The following is an 18,063-nucleotide window of genomic DNA, read 5'->3' as shown; positions in this document are numbered from 1 at the left end:
TTCTGGCTAAGGTCACGTGAGGTGCTGTGGAGAGACAGTTGTGTCAAACTCTGTTTTCCAGTTCATTGGTTTCAATCAGGAATAATTCTAGTGACTTCAGTTTGCACTGGGGTGAGCAAGAGCAGAATATGGCCCAGTAGCATAGTCAGGGTGAAGCTAACTTTCCATGACAGGCTTGTTTTTGTACCACCTTACCCTCATCTAAATACACCACCAACAGTTCAGCTAGAGAAGCCATTGGCCTCCTTCCACAGAAACTTGTCTCTGTGGGCTGCGGTCCCTGTGCAGTGGAACTGCCTTGGTCCTTCTAACTTTCAGGCCTGGGATTTGGGCTTGAATGTGGTTGATGAAGTCACTAGAAACTCAGCAGAGGCCATAAGGTGCATCCAGCACAGCTACAGGCCTTAGCAAGTCAGTAACATCCTTGTGTAGCAAGTGGATCTGGGTGAACTAAGCATGTGCCTGGTAGCCAGGACCCCACGTTCTGTCCTACCCCTGCTATATCATTTTAACAATACTTGGCACTATAGAAATGTTATTAAGTTAGGTCTGAAAGAGCCCTATGAACGAGTAAATGTCATCTCAACATTACAGCCGGACCAAGTGACTTTGAGAGGTTACGTAATTTATTCAGAGTCCCACCGAAAATCAGCATCAGAACAGTAACGAGAATGGAGCGTGGAGATGGCAGAATGAGCCAGAAGCCAAGCAGGTCAGGTCAGGCAGAGACAGATTGAGCCAGGAGGAGACTGAGACGTGACCCAGAAGGGGAAAGGAAAGGAACCAGGAGCTGTGAGGGGGGGACACTGTCACGGAGCAGACTGGAGACAGGGCACAAGACAGGGATGAGGGTAGCAGGGGTCAGCCCTGGTGGGGGAGAGAGGCAGAAGGACCCTGAGTCTCTAGGATCCTTACCCCCGAGTGTTATGGCAGATAGCTTCCCACCGGGGGCGCTACAGTGCAATGATGTACTGGAACTTGGAGAGCCCGACCTTCAGGAAGCTTGTGGGGAAAGCACAGTAAATGTCGAGGGCTGAACAGAGCCTGAAGGTTGCACTATTTGGCTCTCTCCCTCTTTATATTTGATCCCTGGACCCAGGCTCCAGGGGCCAGATTTTTAAAAGGATGCACCAGGCTTCTGAGAATCCCACTAGGAAACTTTGTGTCCCTTTATGCATCTTTAAATCCCTTTAAAAATTTGGCCCTACGTTTCTTTGCTGATGGCAAATAGCTGCAAATCCCGCTGGAAGACATGTCCCTCTTCCCCTCTGTGGCTGGTCAGATTTGCAGAAGTGCTGAGCACTCACAGCTGCAACTGGAGTCACTGGGAGCTGTACTTGAACATGTAAAGTGCTATAAACCTGCTAAAAGCTCTGAAAATAATCAGGCTCTGGGGTTCTCAAGTTGGGCATCCAAATTAGTGGATGTTTTAAAAAATGTTGGCCTTACTCTCTGTGCCTCAGTTCCTCCTCTGTAAGATAGGAATATAAACACCTCTCTGCCTCCCAGGGGTGTTGTGAAGAAAAGTGTATGAGTGTTGTGGCCCACACTGGTTCAGCAGGGGTTAATCCCACTCTGTGGGCTGAGGAGACCAGGCCCCCTTGGCCCTGCTGGGCCTGCTCTGGCTGGAACCCAGGCACAAAAGGGAGCAATTCAGCTCCGTCCTGAAGAGGGAGGATGCATGTTGCTGGCTCCAGCCTGGGAGCTGCCACATTGCCAGATTGCAGAAGCCAAACTCACCGAGACCAGGCAGACTCCAGGCTGCCAGAGGGTGCCCAAGAGAGGTCGGAGTCCCTGGAACAGCCCAAGCTGAGGAATCCAGAGGCCCCAGAGACACCCAGACCACCACACGAAGAGACAGGGCAGAAAGTAGGTCAGGGGGACCAGCCATAGAGCAAAGTGACATCCGTGGGTTTCAGCCGGATCCCTGCTGACTCAGTGGCGAATACACTCGCCACTGACAGGGCCCTGGGCAGGGACCCAGTGGATTAGGGAGGGCCGGGGTCCTTCTACCCCGGCTGCCATCAACCCCTAGGTGGTGACCCACTTTCCCCACTGGCCATTAGGCCATATTAACTCCAGCCCTTAGGCTGCACATCCCTGCGAGCAAAGGGCTGTCACACTGACTTCAGACACTAGGCCACTCCACCCCGAGGCCAAGGGTGGACGGGACGTGCTGGCCCCATGACTCTTATGGTGATGGTCACCCAGGAGGAAATTAACAGTTCTGTATTCAGTGCAGGCTTTGAATGGTGACAGTGAATGAGGCCTGGGGCCACACATTGAATGTGTGGTATAAAAAGAAATATTGGACATCACCATTCCGGTGAGAACCATTCCAGCTGTGCAATGAACGAGGAGTTCTGTGGAAAAGACACTGTTTGATCACGTAATTAAAGACTGTGCCAGAATGCGTACACACAAGATGGCTCAATTAAGGCTGGGTGGAAACCTTAATTAGACATTTCCTTAATTTTGACTGCTTGGCTTTGCAACCTTCACTTTCCTAATGTAAAAGGTTTTTTTGTTTGTTTTTTTTTAAATTAAGAGTATAGATATTGAACTGGAGAAGGAGCTAGTCCAATCTGTTACATGCTTTGGGATCCACATGGGTAATAAGAGCACATACGTGTAACAGTCTCATTATCAGCTGCTGAAACTGCCCTAAGTGCAGCAGGCTACAATAAAAATGTCATTTTAATCATAACTTTGCAGAGTCAGGGTTGTGTGTTTATGTTAGACTTTTAAACATATGTTAATCTATTTTTCGTCTCACACACAGACACAAGAAGTGAAGCGTGTTACCAGATCAGACACTTTGTTCAGGCACATCCAGCTCTTATTTCAATGTTAGACAATGTCTTGCAGTTACAGAACAGAAAGGTTTCTTACCCTCTCTGCCATTTACCATGTGTCTGTCTGTACTATTCTAGGCATCACTTTATGGGACCTGGAGACACTTCGAAATCATGTAGATGCAGAACCACAGCCCAAGACTGACTATCAGATTATTGCATCTGACACCACTGACGACAAGGCATCTGCCCTCAATGTCACAGCATCGCTGAAGGCCAGTTTCCTGTCTGGCCTGGTGGAGGTGAATGGATCCGCAGAATATTTAAGTGATACCAAGACATCAAAACATCAAGCCCGTGTTTCTCTCCGGTACTCAACTACAACACAGTTTAAGCAGCTGAGTATGAGCCGGTTAGGGCTCCCTAATATCTCTTACCCTGATGTGTTTGACCAAGGCACGGCCACCCACGTGGTCACGGCTGTGCTGTACGGGGCGCAGGCTGTTTTTGTCTTCGATCGGGACATTTCTTCATCTGAGAACGTACAAGACATACACGGAAACCTCCATGTTATCATTAAAAAGATACCCCTGATTTCCATCGAAGGGGAAGGAGCTCTCAAAATGGATGACACGGAAAAAGCACAAGCTGAAAAACTTAGTTGTAAGTTTTATGGTGATTTTGCTCTTGAGAACAATCCAGCTACTTACCAAGATGCCATGAAAATTTATTCCACCCTCCCAAAGCTGCTGGGTGACAGCGGGGAGAAGGCCGTACCAGTGAGAGTCTGGCTGTACCCGCTGACCAAGCTGGAGTCCAAAGCTGCTCAGCTGGTGCGTGAGATCAGCACAGAACTCATCTTTGATGTTCAAACTGCTCTGGAGCAACTGACAGAATTAGACATGCGATGTAATGACGCAGTGAAGAAATCAAATGCCACAAAGTTCCCTGAAATCAGGAGCAAAATCCAGCAATTCAAGGATCTGTGTAAACAACACAGAGAGACTTTCCAGAAACAGCTAGCAAGTATCTTACCCTCCATCCGTGGAGGTGGAAAAGAGGAAGGGGCCCTGGTGGACATTTTATCTCGTAAAAAACAGTCACCGTTCAACACTCAGAAACTCAGTGAATTTTTGGATACAAAGGAGCGAGAGATGAATTATGTGAATTCCTACCTTAGTGCCCTAATGGATGTAGAAGTGGTGTCCTCTCAGAGTGCACTAGATGAAATAGTACTCGACACTGGGCTTGATTTCATCATCTCATTTACATTCACCTCATTAAATGAAGAGGAGCCGTATTTATCAGATTTAAAACAATGGCTTCAGACCCAGTCTATGGAAGAAACTCATGATCCTGCCTTAGCCAGTTCTGTTGCTGAGAAACTAAAATCCAATGAGTGGTTTGAGGGAAAAGAAATGTATAAAAAAGCTCGAAAATCTGTGAAGTCACTTTCAAATTTTGCCAGTGTCAACAAATCTAATGGGAAGACTCGGTTCATTGTGGCCTCTGTCCCAGACAAGGACAATCCAGGCACTTCCATTTACCTGTATGAGGATGGAGAGCTGAGCAGCACCAACTTCGAGCCTCCATCAAAGCCTCTTCCTGCCCTGATTGCTGGAATCAGACATGACCGTGTGCAGCTCACGTTTAACCCAGCAGACTATGGAAGGGCTGCAATATCTGGCTATCGGGCAGAGTACAGAATTGTAGGGCAGGAGAACTGGACGGCTGTGTATGTAAATAACACACAAGAGACATTCACAGTAACAGGGCTCCCTGCAAACACCGAGTACCAGTTCCGATACGCGGCAGTGAGCAAACCGGGGCTCAGTGAGAGCAGTGACATGTGTGATCCTGTGAAGACTCTTCCTACCAGCCCCCCTGGGAAGCCCATAGCAACTACTGTAGATTCATCTGCCATCACCCTCAGCTGGGAGAGTCCAAGTGTCACTGGAGATGGAGTCAGTATAAGCGAGTATAAGGTGGAATATAAAGAGGAGGCAGGAGATACGAGTCACGAGGGAAAAGAGAAATGGCTGGAACAAAGGACAGGAAAGAGAACCGAGTTCTGTACCATTGATGAACTGCGTCCTGAGACGCCCTACAGATTCCGGGTGTCGGCTGTGTGCGCGGATGGGGCTGTGAGTGACCCAAGTGAAGAGATTTGGCTCTCAACGCTAAAAGGTAAACATTTAAATATATTTGCATCCCCCCCCACAACACACAGGACTCTGAGGCACTTGTTTCAGGTAAAACTGTCATTGGAAGAATACTGAGCCATCTCAGGCTCATAATGTACAAATGAGTTGAGAATCAAACAATTTATTGGTTTCAGAGTAGCAGCCGTGTTAGTCTGTATCCGCAAAAAGAACAGGAGTACTTGTGGCACCTTAGAGACTAACAAATGTATTTGAGCATAAGCTTTCATGGGCTACAGCCCACTTCTTTAGGCTCAGATAAATTTGTTAGTCTCTAAGGTGCCACAAGTACTCCTGTTCTTTTTGCAAACAATTTATTGCTATTTAATAACTGATTTGTTGTAATGCATACAGAACCCAACCACTGGGTCCAATAATGGGCCAAACCCGGCAACAGGCTTTTGTAGGTGACAAATCTGAGGAACTGTCACAGATTGAAGTGTCACTAGAGGAGGTTTTGTAATAAATTGATAAACTCAACATTAACAAGTCACCGGGACCCGATGGCATTCAGCCAAGAGTTCTGAAAGAACTCAAATGTGAAGTTGCGGAACTATTAACTAAGGTTTGTAACCTGTCCTTTAAATCGGCTTGTGTACCCAGTGACTGGAAGATAGCTAATGTAATGCCAATATTTAAAAAGGGCTCTAGAGGTGATCCCGGCAATTGCAGACCGGTAAGTCTAACGTCAATACTGGGCAAATTAGTTGAAACAACAGTAAAGAATAAAATTGTCAGACACATAGAAGAACATAAATTGTTGGACAAAAGTCAACATGGTTTCTATAAAGGGAAATCATGTCTTACTAATCTATTAGAGTTCTTTGAAGGGGTCAACAAACATGTGGACAAGGGGGATCCAGTGGACATAGTGTTCTTAGATTTCCAGAAAGCCTTTGACAAGGTCCCTCACCAAAGGCTCTTATGTAAATTAAGCTGTCATGGGATAAAAGGGAAGGTCCTTTCATGGCTATGAACTGGTTAAAGGACAGGGAATCATAGAATATCAGGGTTGGAAAGGACCTTGGGAGGTCATCTAGTCCAACCCCCTGCTCAATGCAGGACTAATCTCCAGGCAGTTTTTTACCCCAGTTCCTTAAATGGGCCCCTCAAGGATTGAACTCCCCACCTTGAGTTTAGCAGGCTAATGCTCAAACCACTGAGCTATCCCTCCCCCCAAAGGGTAGCAATAAATGGTAAATTTTTAGAATGGAGATGGGTAACTAGTGGTGTTCCCCAAGGGTCAGTTCTAGGACCAATCCTATTCAACTTATTCATAAATGATGTGGAGAAAGGGGTAAACAGTGAGGTGTCAAAGTTTGCAGATGTACTAAACTGCTCAAGATAGTTAAGACCAAAGCAGTCCATGAAGAACCTCAAAAAGATCTCACAAAACTAAGTGATCGGGCAACAAAATGGCAAATGAAATTTAATGTGGATAAATGTAAAGTAATGCACATTGGAAAAAATAACCCCATCTATACATACAATATGATGGGGGCTAATTTAGCTACAACTAATCAGGAAAAAGATCTTGGAGTCATCGTGTATAGTTCTCTGAAGATGTCCACGCAGTGTGCAGCAGTGGTCAAATAAGCAAACAGGATGTTAGGAATCATTAAAAAGGGGATAGAGAATAATACTGAGAATATCTTATTGCCCTTATATAAATCCATGGTACGCCCAGATCTCGGATACTGTGTACAGATGTGGTCTCCTCATCTCAAAAAAGATATTCTAGCACTAGAAAAGGTTCAGAGAAGGGCAACTAAAATGATTAGGGCTTTGGAACAGGTCCCATATGAGGAGAGATTAAAGAGGCTAGGACTCTTCAGCTTGGAAAAGAGGAGACTAAGGGGGAATATGAGAGAGGTCTATAAAATCATGAATGGTGTGGAGAAAATGATTTTACTTGTTATTTACTTGTTCCCATAATATAAGAACTAGGGGCCACCAAATGAAATTAATAGGCAGCAGGTTTAAAACAAATCAAAGGAATTTCTTCTTCATGCAGCGCACAGTCAACTTGTGGAACTCCTTACCTGAGGAGGTTGTGAAGGCGAGGACTATAACAATGTTTAAAAGGGAACTGGATAAATTCATGGAGGTTAAGTCCATTACTGGCTATTAGCCAGGATGGGTAAGGAATGGCGTCCCTAGACTCTGTTTGTCAGAGGGAGGATCACTTGAGCCTTACCTGTTAGGTTCACTCCCTCTGGGGAACTTGGCACTGGCCACTGTCGGTAGACAGAATACTGGACTAGATGGACCTTTGGTCTGACCCAGTACGACCATTCTTATGTTCTTAATAGGGCCCCATTGTGCTGGGCACTGTAAAAATTGTATGACTGCCAGGTCTGGTCAAGTTAAGGTTCCAACCTGGTTTCTGTGAAAAGTTTCATTCTTCTAAGTGGTCTAAAATCAGCATGATTACTCGGATTGCCTTGAAATTTGGTGTGCCTCAAGGGGTGCTGGCTAGGCCGAGTGATCCAAATTTGGGTCATTTGACCAAGGGATTCACAAGATGCAACACCTCCTCATTGTCCCCCTGATTTTCTAGAGGTTGACATGTTCTATCCACATGGTTTTGCCCAGACCTGGGGATCAAGCCACAGCTCTGATCCTGGCGAAAGGGTCTCACTCACTTGAGAGTAACCCCCAGAGAGTAAACGGCACCCCATGCTCTTTGGGGGAGCACAGTTTGGAACATTATTAGGTAAATAATATTGTTTGTTAACTAAGTTGATCATACTCAGCACATGTGGACAGAGGCGCCAAAAGGGTCTGTAGGTGGAAAGCTTTCACTGTGGCTGGACAGGTCTCTGCAGATATGGCAATTTCCTGCAATATCACTGAAACCAAATTTGGGTTATTTGAGCAGGAGAGTCCTGAGATCCAGCCCCCTGAAAACACAGCTGTTCTTAAAGTTCACACATTCGATCAACTACTCTGTGCACATGTGGCTTCTAAAATGCTAATGGATGAATGGACAGGAATGGGAGGGGTGAGCTGGAAACGATGGAGGGGGGCAGCTATCTGTTGTGGGGACTAATAGGAGAGGGAGGGGAGAGACACACACCAGCCTTCTCTCCTATGCTTAAAGTTACTGTAACCACAGGTGTTAAAGCTGCCCATTTCTTGGGCCGCAGGCTATGTCTGAGATTTCTCCCACTGGCCATTTTAGCAACTACATAAGAACATAAGAATAGCTATACTGGGTCAGACCAATGGTCTATCTAGACCAGTATCCTTGTCACAGGCCCAAGGACTCCCTCCCTCAGGGGGTCCTATGGGGAGGCAGATGAGCATTGTATGCTCATGCGGTTGCAGCATCGCAAGGCAATTTGGGGGATGGCCAAAGGTGTGAGTGTGAAATGGAAGATTCCTTTGCAGGTTGCAAGAGGCCAAGAGGGGGAAAAAGAAAGAGAGCAGAGAACGGGTTAACTCCATGCTCCTGCTAGGCCCAAAAATAAGACGCTGACTCCAGCAAGCCCAAGGCCACAGGATGCAGCTGACTCTCAGCTGCCTGCCAAGAATGATGGGGGATGGGACTAAATTCCACCCCGACCAGCTGTAAGAAAAAATAATTAATCTGAACAATCAACAGATCTGCAGAGGCAGCCCAAAACAAACAAGACAGCGAAGGCTAACGCAGAGGAAAACAAAGTCTAGCCAGCGTGTCTGGAGCCGGTGTGTTTTGGAAAAGCTAAGGAGGCCACAAAAAGACCTGGTTTGAACTGATACAAAGATCACCAGGAACAAAGGTTGCTAAACAAAAACGCCACCAAAAGAACCCAGGACTTAAAAACTCTCCCAAAAGCCAAAGCAAGCCAGAGATCACAGTGGACCCCAGACGACTTGGGCCCAGGATAGAACTCCTGGCCACCTTTCCCCCTCTTCTTCTTACGTTACACCCAGGCTTGGCCAGCCTCGAGTAGAGCATGTGTGAGCATGAAAGTGGGTTAGGGCTTGGGGCACTAACACTTCCTTCCTTCCTCTGAGTGACGTGAGGAGCACCCATCACTCTCCGCTGTTATTTTATTATTTAATTAATAAAGCTTTAAAATTTAGACCATGGGTCCCCAACGTGGCACCTGTGAGTGCCATGGTGCCCGTGGGGGCATCTAAATTCGCCCGTGTCCTGGCCAGCGATCGAGCATCTGCTGAAATGCTGCCGAAATTCAGCAGCATTTCAGCGGCGACGCCTCTCGATGATGCCGCTTGCCGCTGACAAACGATGTCATCGAGAGGTGTCGCCGCCGAAATTTGTTGGCATTTTGGCAGATGCTCGACCACTGCCACAGTCCTTTGTCTGGTGCCTGCCAGACAAAAATGTTGGGGACCACTGATTTAGACACTTGGTGTGTTTCGTCATCTCCTCCCCAAACAATCCTGTGGTCTCAGCCTGATCACCGGATGCCTCAGGCAGATTGGTAACAGAAATCTGTCACAGTTTTGGTGGAGAATTGTGCAGGGGGGAGCGCACCAACTGTTTTGCCCTTGGTATTTTATGTTTGCTCTGTCCGGCGCTGTTGGTTTTACACGTTGAGGATTTTATGATTAAAGGTTTGCCCACTCTCAGCCGTAGTAGATCTGAGAACCCGAGAGAGGTTTAGCATTCCTCTTTCTACCCCGTTTGGTGGGGACAGGGTGCAGGTGGGTATACTCCCAGTTGTAGAAGTCCGAGGTAGTAGTAGGACTCAGGGAGACTCGCTCCACACATATAATCCTAGGTGCATACACCCCCAGTCATAGCACGCCTGAGTTGAAGAGGAGGACATAGGGTGTCTCACTCTGCTCGGGAAGGGTTTTGATGGATGGACCCTCGGTGATATTGGACTGAGTAATATGGAGGGAGGCTTAGCATCTCTCCCTCCGGCCCAGGGGGAGTGAACATTGTAGGCCCCAGTGCCAGTGTGGGCTATATGAAATCTCAAGTAATTAAAAGATCTTAAGAGCTGTACTAATAAATTATAACAACATGTTCAGGAAACAGAAGGGTACAGCTGCGGACTTGGGAGTCCCGCAGTCGTGGGCGATGGCATCAATGACGGGTTCAAGGCCAGACATACGGGCATTAGGGAGCGCGGACATGGAAGTCCGGCTGCCCGGTCAGCTGGCAACACAGGAAACAGGTGGACCTGATGCCCGAGCCACAGGAGGGGTGACAAAGAGGGACGGGACCCTGCTGTCTCTTTCAAATGGGGAGTGAGGATCTCTCCCGGTTGGAGAAGGCTCTCACCAAAGTAGGATAGAATCCCTGTGGTTCTGTAGTAGAGCTTCAGAAAAAAAATGCAGACTGGGCAGGATTTGTTAGACCCGTATGCCGAGTATAAAAAGCTAAAGGGTAAAAACCTAGGGGTAGCTGTGGGATTAATTTGGACTGCAGTGGCCATGTGATATAAGGGAAGAGGTGTGTACCCGACTGCTGGTGGAAATTGAACAACTGAAAGTGCAAATCACTAACCAGGCTGCAACCCATGCCTATGCCCATGACAAATTGCAAGCCTTGGAACAGGACTTCCAGGCGGAAAAGGTGGAACACACCTGCCTGGAAGCACTGGCTAAGCAAGTACCAGTCCTTCAGGGACTTGTGAAAGACTTGACCATCTGTGCCCAGCATATGGCACAACGGCAGTGTGCTCGCCATAAAAAAAATTGAACAGTTAAAACGTCAGTTGGCCGTGCGTTCGGTCCAGGTGACGAGCCTCACGGGAGATGATTCGGGTGACCCTTGTGAAAACTTGAATCTCTCCCTTTCTGAGGAACCTCAATTTTGGACGGAACCTTGTTGCACCCCTTTAGTGGCCCTTATTGAAACCGAGGAGAGGTCCAGCAGGTGAAGGGGGGAAAGGTTGTATGTACGACACCCCCGACTACAAGAAGAGCACCTCGTAGGGTAATGACAAAGAGCAAAGGGACCAGGAGGGGTGGTGGCTAGTTGAGGAGCCGACCTTCCTTGCTAAATTAGTAATAAAATGAAGCCTGTGCCCATAAAAAAACCAATTCAGCAAAAAAAGCAAAATCGGGCCCAGTCAAGCAAGCAGGCAGCAAACAAAAAAAAAAATGGTTTAAAAGCACCAAGGGCATATTGGCAAAAGTAAAAAAAGCAGTAAGTGCAGGTATAAAAAATTTGAATCCCTAAAATAGTACTTAAAATGGTAACATCTAAGTTAATGTATGCGTCATTTTAAAAAATAGGCAAGTAATTAAAAAAAAATAACTCTGCAAAAGCTAAAAAAGAATTAAGCAGTTAAACATTGTAACAATGTTAAAAAAAGTGTTATATTAAAAAAAATCTTGGTTTCTTTTCAGCCATTCTAAGGGAAAATGGGCCCTTTTCCAAAAAAAGTCTGTAAATAATCCAAGCAAAAAAACTATCGAAGTAAAATCACTTAACTATAAACAAGTTAGTCAAATTTGCTAAAAAAACATAAGGGAGTTCTATTAAAACGTAACTACCCCATATAGATATAAAAATGTAATTTATATACAGCTATATAAAAACAAAAGCAATATAAAAAATGTGTATTTTCACCAGGACATGTGCAGTATATATATAAACAAATAAATGCAAACCTACCAGGCTACTTAATTAAAATCCTATAAGGGCTCCAAAGGGAGCCACAGTAAGTTGTGTTTTCCTTTTCAAATCACTATGTGTTTTAAAAGCAAAAATTAAAAATTAAAAGTAATCAGAACTCTAGTAAAAGTTAATTGTGTCCCTGTAGCGGGGTGGTCACCCCGCTCCTGCCCTGAAGGGGTTAAAACAGCCCTGGGAGAGGGCTAGGGCAGGGAGAAGCTGGGCTGGTGGGGAAGCAGCCGCAGCTGTAGCCAGTGCAGTCAGGGCCCAGCTGGCCCCTATAAGAGGTCGGTGGCCAGAAGGACACTCTCTCCCTCTAGCTGCATGAGAGAGCAGGACCTGGCTGCCTGGGAAGCTGAGGCGGGTACCTGGGGTGGAGCAGGGCTGGGGAAGGGTAGAGGGCGCTGGGGAGCTCCAGCCTAGCAAAGCCCCAGGCTGCAGGCCGAGTTAAGGGCCCACTAGAGGTACTGGGGTTGCAGAGGGACAGCCCAGAGCTAGGCAGAGGCGGCTGGTCCAACCCCCCTTGCTGATGATGAGTGGCTCACACACTGCGTCTGCCCCAGGGGGCGGGGGCAGGACGATGAGGGGCAGTAGCCACTGATTGGGGACAGAGGGGGGGGTTCCCCTGGGTGGGGAGACCCAGATTGTGGGTTAGTGCTGGGGCAGGACCCAGAAGAAAAGGCGCACTGGGGTCCAGGAGGGACACAGGGGCCAGTGGCAGGCAGAACACGGCCTGCAGGGAGCGCTCTGGGCTGGAAGAGCTAATTCCCTGGATGTCCAGCAGGAGGCGCCGTGCTGGTGAGGCTTTGCCCCACCACAGTCCCTTTTAAGACAAAGCCTCTGAGCTGCTAATGGCTTTAAATCCAAAAGCAAGCTAAAAAGCGTCTGCCTGGTAGGTTTGCATTTATTTGTTTATATATATACTGCACATGTCCTGGGGAAAATACACATTTTTTATATAATAACAATAGAAGCCATTAAACCTGGCCTGCCTATAAAACAAACAAAGGAAAATAGGGGTGTAATTCCTCTGTTTTGCCTACAATCAGCAAAAATATTTATTAAAAAAATATTTTAAGCAATAATCTGCCATCCCAAAGGGGTAAAAATATGTTCTTTTTGTCTTTCAAAAAATCAAAAAAAGCTTGTTGTGTATTTGGTTGTCATGGTTTTTGTTCCTATGGCAACTGAGTTAGATTATTAGGGGATAGTCCAGATAGCTTCGGCTGGTTGGGTGAGCTCTGTGTCTGTAAAATAAAATGGTAGTTTTGTAGCTGTCTGTTGTCTGGCCTCAACTAATTTCTTCCTAAACCAGATGCCCCCAAGGATATAACAAGTGATGACGATGGATGGGATTCTGGTGCTGCTCCAGTAACAGAAGTGAAGAAGGTGCCAATATTCTTAAATGTTGTAGGGGCTAAAAAATACTCCCTGCTACACAGCTTACTACAGTCTTTTAAGCATGAGACTAAATCTTACAGTGACACTGTGGAAATCCTGGGGTCCCATTTTCCCCCAAAACCACTGGTAATTGCTGAAAGATATAGGTTCCACAAAAGAGACCAAAAGGAAGATGAAACAATTGTACAATTTGTAGCAATTTTAAAAAAGCTAGCAGAACACTGTGAATTTAAAGAGATGTTAAATGATGCCCTGCGTGACAGGTTAGTGTGTGGCCTCTACAGTGAAGCTATACGGAAGCGCCTACTGACAGAGGCTCAGCTTACCTTACAGAAGGCTGTTGATATTGCTGTCTCCATGGAACTGGCTACAAGGGAGGCACAATACATCGGTGCATCCCCTAGGGTGCAAAAAGTGTCACAAGAACTGACCTACCAAACTGTGCAGAGTCAAGAATGTTACCGCTGTGGTAAGCCGGGTCACCAGGCATCAGAATGCTGGTGTAAGGACCTGGTGTGTCGACACTGTGGCAAAAAGGGACACATTGAGTGTGCCTGTAAACAAAAGAAAAAGAGCCCTCTGGTCTGGCTGACAAAACGAGGAACCCTGCATACCCTAGAGCAGACCCAGGATGATCAAGGTGACACCTCATCGCAAGAGGAAGTGCCACTGCATGTTTTGTCTTTGGCAGAGGGCTCACATGAATACTGGGTAACCCCATTGTTGGATGGCAAACGTATACGCATGGAACTGGACACTGGTGCAGCCGTCTCGCTGGTCTCCGAGACTGTGTATAAAGAAAAGCTACAGCATCTTCCGCTTAAGGCAACAAAAACTGTTCTGAAGACATATACGGGAGAAACTGTGCCCATGTTGGGCACTATTGATGTTAAGGTGGAGCTCAATGGACAGGCTGCTAAATTGCCACTGTTTGTGGTGAGAGGTAACTACCCAGCCTTAATGGGTAGGTCTTGGCTTGGGAAGATTCAACTGAACTGAGCAGAAGTGCACCGGATGACTAAAGAAGAAACCAGTCTAACCCCTATACTAAGGAAACAGGCTGTTGTTTTTGGAGATGATTTGGGAAGTATGAAGGGAATCACTGTGACATTGAACATTAAACCTGACAGTCCACCAAAATATCTGAAAGCCCGAACTGTGCCATATGCCATCAGGCCAAAAGTTGAAGCAGACCTGGAGCACCTGGTCACCAATGGAGTCCTAATACCAGTTAGCCATAGCCCATGGGCCACTCCTATCGTTCCAATAGTGAAGAAAGATGTCTCTCTCCGGATTTGCGGTGATTTTAAAGTCACTGTCAACCCAGTGTTGTGTGCAGAGCAATACCCGCTTCCCCGCATCGATGACCTCTTCGCAGGCCTGGCTGGGGGACAAAAGTTCAGTAAGATTGATCTGAGTCAAGCATATTTACAGATGCACGTTGATGAAAAGTCCCAAGAGCTGTTGACTATTGTGACTCATAAGGGGCTTTATCGATATTGTCGCCTATCCTTCGGAATAACGTCTGCTCCCGCCCTGTTCCAGAGGGCTATGGACCAGATCTTGTGTGGCTTGTCAGGAATTCAGTGCTATCTGGATGATATCCTGGTCACTGGAAGAAATGAAGAGGATCACTTAAAGAATTTAGAGGCTACCCTACAAAGACTGGAAGAGTATGGCCTACGAGTTCGCAAGGACAAGTGTGAATTCTTCAAGCCCTCTGTTGAATATTTGGGACACATCATTGATTCTGCAGGTCTTCATAAGGCCCCTGCAAAAGTTAAAGCTATTGTGGAGGCTCCCCCACCTCGAAATGTAAGCCAGCTGCGCTCGTTTCTAGGACTACTGAACTATTATGGAAAGTTCATCTCACAGTTAGCCACACTGCTAAAACCACTTCATGAGCTCCTTTGGCAGAACAAGGCCTGGAAGTGGACTGAAGCCTGTGATGTTGCATTTAACAAAGCTAAGGATGCATTGCTAAATTCTGAAGTTCTAACGCACTTTGATCCATCCTTACCCTTACAATTGGCCTGCGATGCCTCCCCTTATGGAGTGGGAGCAGTCGTGTCACACATTATGCCTTTGGGAGAAGAGAGACCTATTGCTTTTGCTTCACGCACTCTAAGCAAAGCAGAAACTAACTACCCCCAAATCGAACGTGAGGCAGTAGGAATTGTTTTTGGAATTCGGAAGTTTCATCAGTACCTGTTTGGGCGGAAGTTTACTCTTCTCACAGACCATCGACCTCTGACGTTAATTTTTGGACCCTACACAGGCATTCCCCCATTAGCTGCTAGTCTTATGCAACGTTGGGCCTTGTTACTTTCAGCACACACATATGAAATCAAATATCAGAAATCCACTCTGCACGGCAATGCAGATGGCCTCTCAAGGTTGCCTTTGCTGGTCAAACATCAAGATAGTGCCCAAAAGGAAATCTTCTACTTTGAACAGGTAGAGAATACACCCATCACTGCTACTCAGATAAAGAAGGCAACTCGTGTTGACCCAGTATTGTCCCAAGTTATGGACCTGGTGATGCATGGAAAATCTCGACAAATCTCTCTGGTCTCACCCGACCTTGTTACCTACATGTCCAGGAGGATGGAGTTATCAGTCCAATCTGGTTGTTTGTTGTGGGAGAGACTTGTCATTATTCCACCACCACTGAGATCACAGATGTTAGAACAGCTATATTCCAGTCACTGTGGAATAGTGCGCATGAAGGAAATTGCACGAAGCTATTTTTGGTGGCCTGGATTGGACAGTGCTATTGAAGAGAAGGCAAAAGCTTGTATGTCATGTCAGGGTGTGAGGAATGCACCCCAGTGGGCACCCCTACACCCATGGGACTGGCCTGAAAACCCGTGGCAACGTATTCACGTTGACTTCGCTGGCTCCCTTGAAGGAAGCATGTTCTTGGTGGCAGTAGATGCCCATTCTAAATGGCCAGAAGTCTCTATAATGCAGTCCACTACTGCAGAGAGTACTATCCAAAAACTACGGGGACTCTTTAGTCGTTTTGGTCTGTCAGAACAACTTGTGAGCGACAACGGATCATAGTTCGTCTCTCAGGAGTTTCAAAATTTTGTGAAGGCAAATGGGATACACCACATCACGTCAGCACCATATCATCCATCCACCAACAGATTAGCTGAAAGATTTGTGCAGACAATGAAACATGCTTTGAAATCAGCAAGGGGACAACATTCCATTAAAAAGCGTCTGGATACCTTCTTACTTTCCTACAGAAACACAACTCATGCTACGACCCAGGCATCCCCGGCCTTTCTAATGATGGGATGACAGCCGCGCACTTGCTTTGATCTGTTGAAACCTTCTGAACCCCGACAAACTGTGCAACATCAGCAGCAATATCAACGCATCAGACGGGCACCCAGAGCAAAAGACTGAACCTTTAGCCCGAGACAGCCAGTTTTGGCTCGGAATTATACTTCCAGAGCTAAATGGGTCCCTGCCACAATCATCACTCAAACAGGACCTGTTTCCTACACAGTCCGGACTGCAGAGAATCTTATCTGGCGACGACATGTAGATCAGCTGTTGCCAGGTCATGCCAGTCCTCAGGACACATCTGCAGTTGAGTGGTCTGACTTCATCTCTTCTGGTGAGACACCGAATCACCTGTTCCTGACTAAAAGAACAGGAGTACTTGTGGCACCTTAAAGACTAACAAATTTATTTTAGCATGAGCTTTCGTCCTGACTGTTCTCCTCCATTACTGCCAGCGGCTGAGATACCCCTTTGCCCAGCACGAGCTGATACCACCTCCTCACCTGTTAGTGCTGCGGACCCTGAGCCTGTGGTACTTTCGGATGCAACAACACCAGAAGTTCGCCGTAATCCACCTAGAGACAGAAGGCCTCCTCATTGGCTGGATCTTTAGCTAGGGCGAACCCATGGTTATGGGGCAAAATAATCCCCAGGGTTTAGCCGGGAATGGAGGCAGTCTACCCTCCTTCTCTAGTCTAGTGTGTGTTTTATTTAGGGGATGTTCTTATTGGGGGCGGGAGGAATATGTTGTGTATTTGGTTGTCATGGTTTTTGTTTCTATGTCAACTGAGTTAGATCATTAGGGGAGAGCCCAGCTAGCTTCGGCCAGTTGGGTGAGCTCTGTGTTTGTAAAATAATATGGTAGTTTTGTAGCTGTCTGCTGTCTGGCCTCAAGTGATTTCTTCCTAAACCAGCTGCCCCCAAGGATATAACAAAGCTAATACCAGGTAAAAAGCAACTCAAAATGCCATAAATCTACTGTCACAATAGAAAGTGTGTTTTGTGTTCTATTTCTTGTGTTGTTTGTCTTATTGGTAGCACTGTTATGTATCAAATACTGCAAAAAAAAAATCCTCAGGTAGAAAACACCATATTACAAAAAATTGGTTTTAAAGCAAAAATATAAAAAGTTAGCCCACTCCCCGTATTGCACATAGAATTTTTCTGGCTATCCCGGATCTCAAGCCAGTGGGCTGAAAAAACCCAAAAAACTACTGGACACCAAAGGCTGTACTGAGTGGACTGCTCAGAAGTGGATGTGCTTGTCCTGGCTTGTTGCTCCAAAGCCCTGTAGTAAAAACATGTCACTAAAATCCTGTATATAAAATAAATTAAATAATGAAACCAAAATACTGTATAATGGGCAATGTGTATATATTAATTCCTAAAAAAAAGTGTTTTAAAAAAATAAATGTTAGCAACCCGCTAGTAAACAAATATAAATGTAATGTCAATATTATGTATCAGAGGTGTAGCCGTGTTAGTCTGGATCTGTAAAAGCAGCAAAAAGTCTTGTGGCACCTTATAGACTAACAGACATTTTGGAGCATGAGCTTTTGTGGGTGAATACCCACTTCATCAGATGCATATTCACCCATGAAAGCTCATGCTCCAAAACGTCTGTTAGTCTATAAGGTGCCACAGGACTCTTTGCTGTCAATATTATGTTTACCAATAATCACATTTACTGTTTGCCACAACCAAAAAAGTTTCAGCTTTGCCTAATTAAAAAAAAAAGCTATGCAAAGCCGTAAAGGCCACTTAAAAAAAAAAAGGCAAACACAAA

General features: G+C 46.1%; 1 protein-coding gene across 1 annotated transcript in view; it reads left to right on the top strand.

Moving 5' to 3' along the window:
• The window catches only part of LOC120392691 (stonustoxin subunit alpha-like), a 34,014-nt gene that overhangs the window by 3,864 nt on the left and 12,087 nt on the right, over positions 1-18,063 (top strand). The window contains exon 2 of the mRNA XM_039517427.1: positions 2,934-4,939. Within this exon, the coding sequence (XP_039373361.1) occupies positions 2,934-4,939 (2,006 nt within the window). The remainder of the gene's footprint in view (positions 1-2,933; positions 4,940-18,063) is intronic.

This window comes from Mauremys reevesii, unplaced genomic scaffold, assembly GCF_016161935.1.
Source record: "Mauremys reevesii isolate NIE-2019 unplaced genomic scaffold, ASM1616193v1 Contig11, whole genome shotgun sequence".
In the NCBI taxonomy this organism is placed as follows: domain Eukaryota; kingdom Metazoa; phylum Chordata; order Testudines; family Geoemydidae; genus Mauremys; species Mauremys reevesii.
This window is presented reverse-complemented; position numbering and strand designations above follow the sequence as displayed.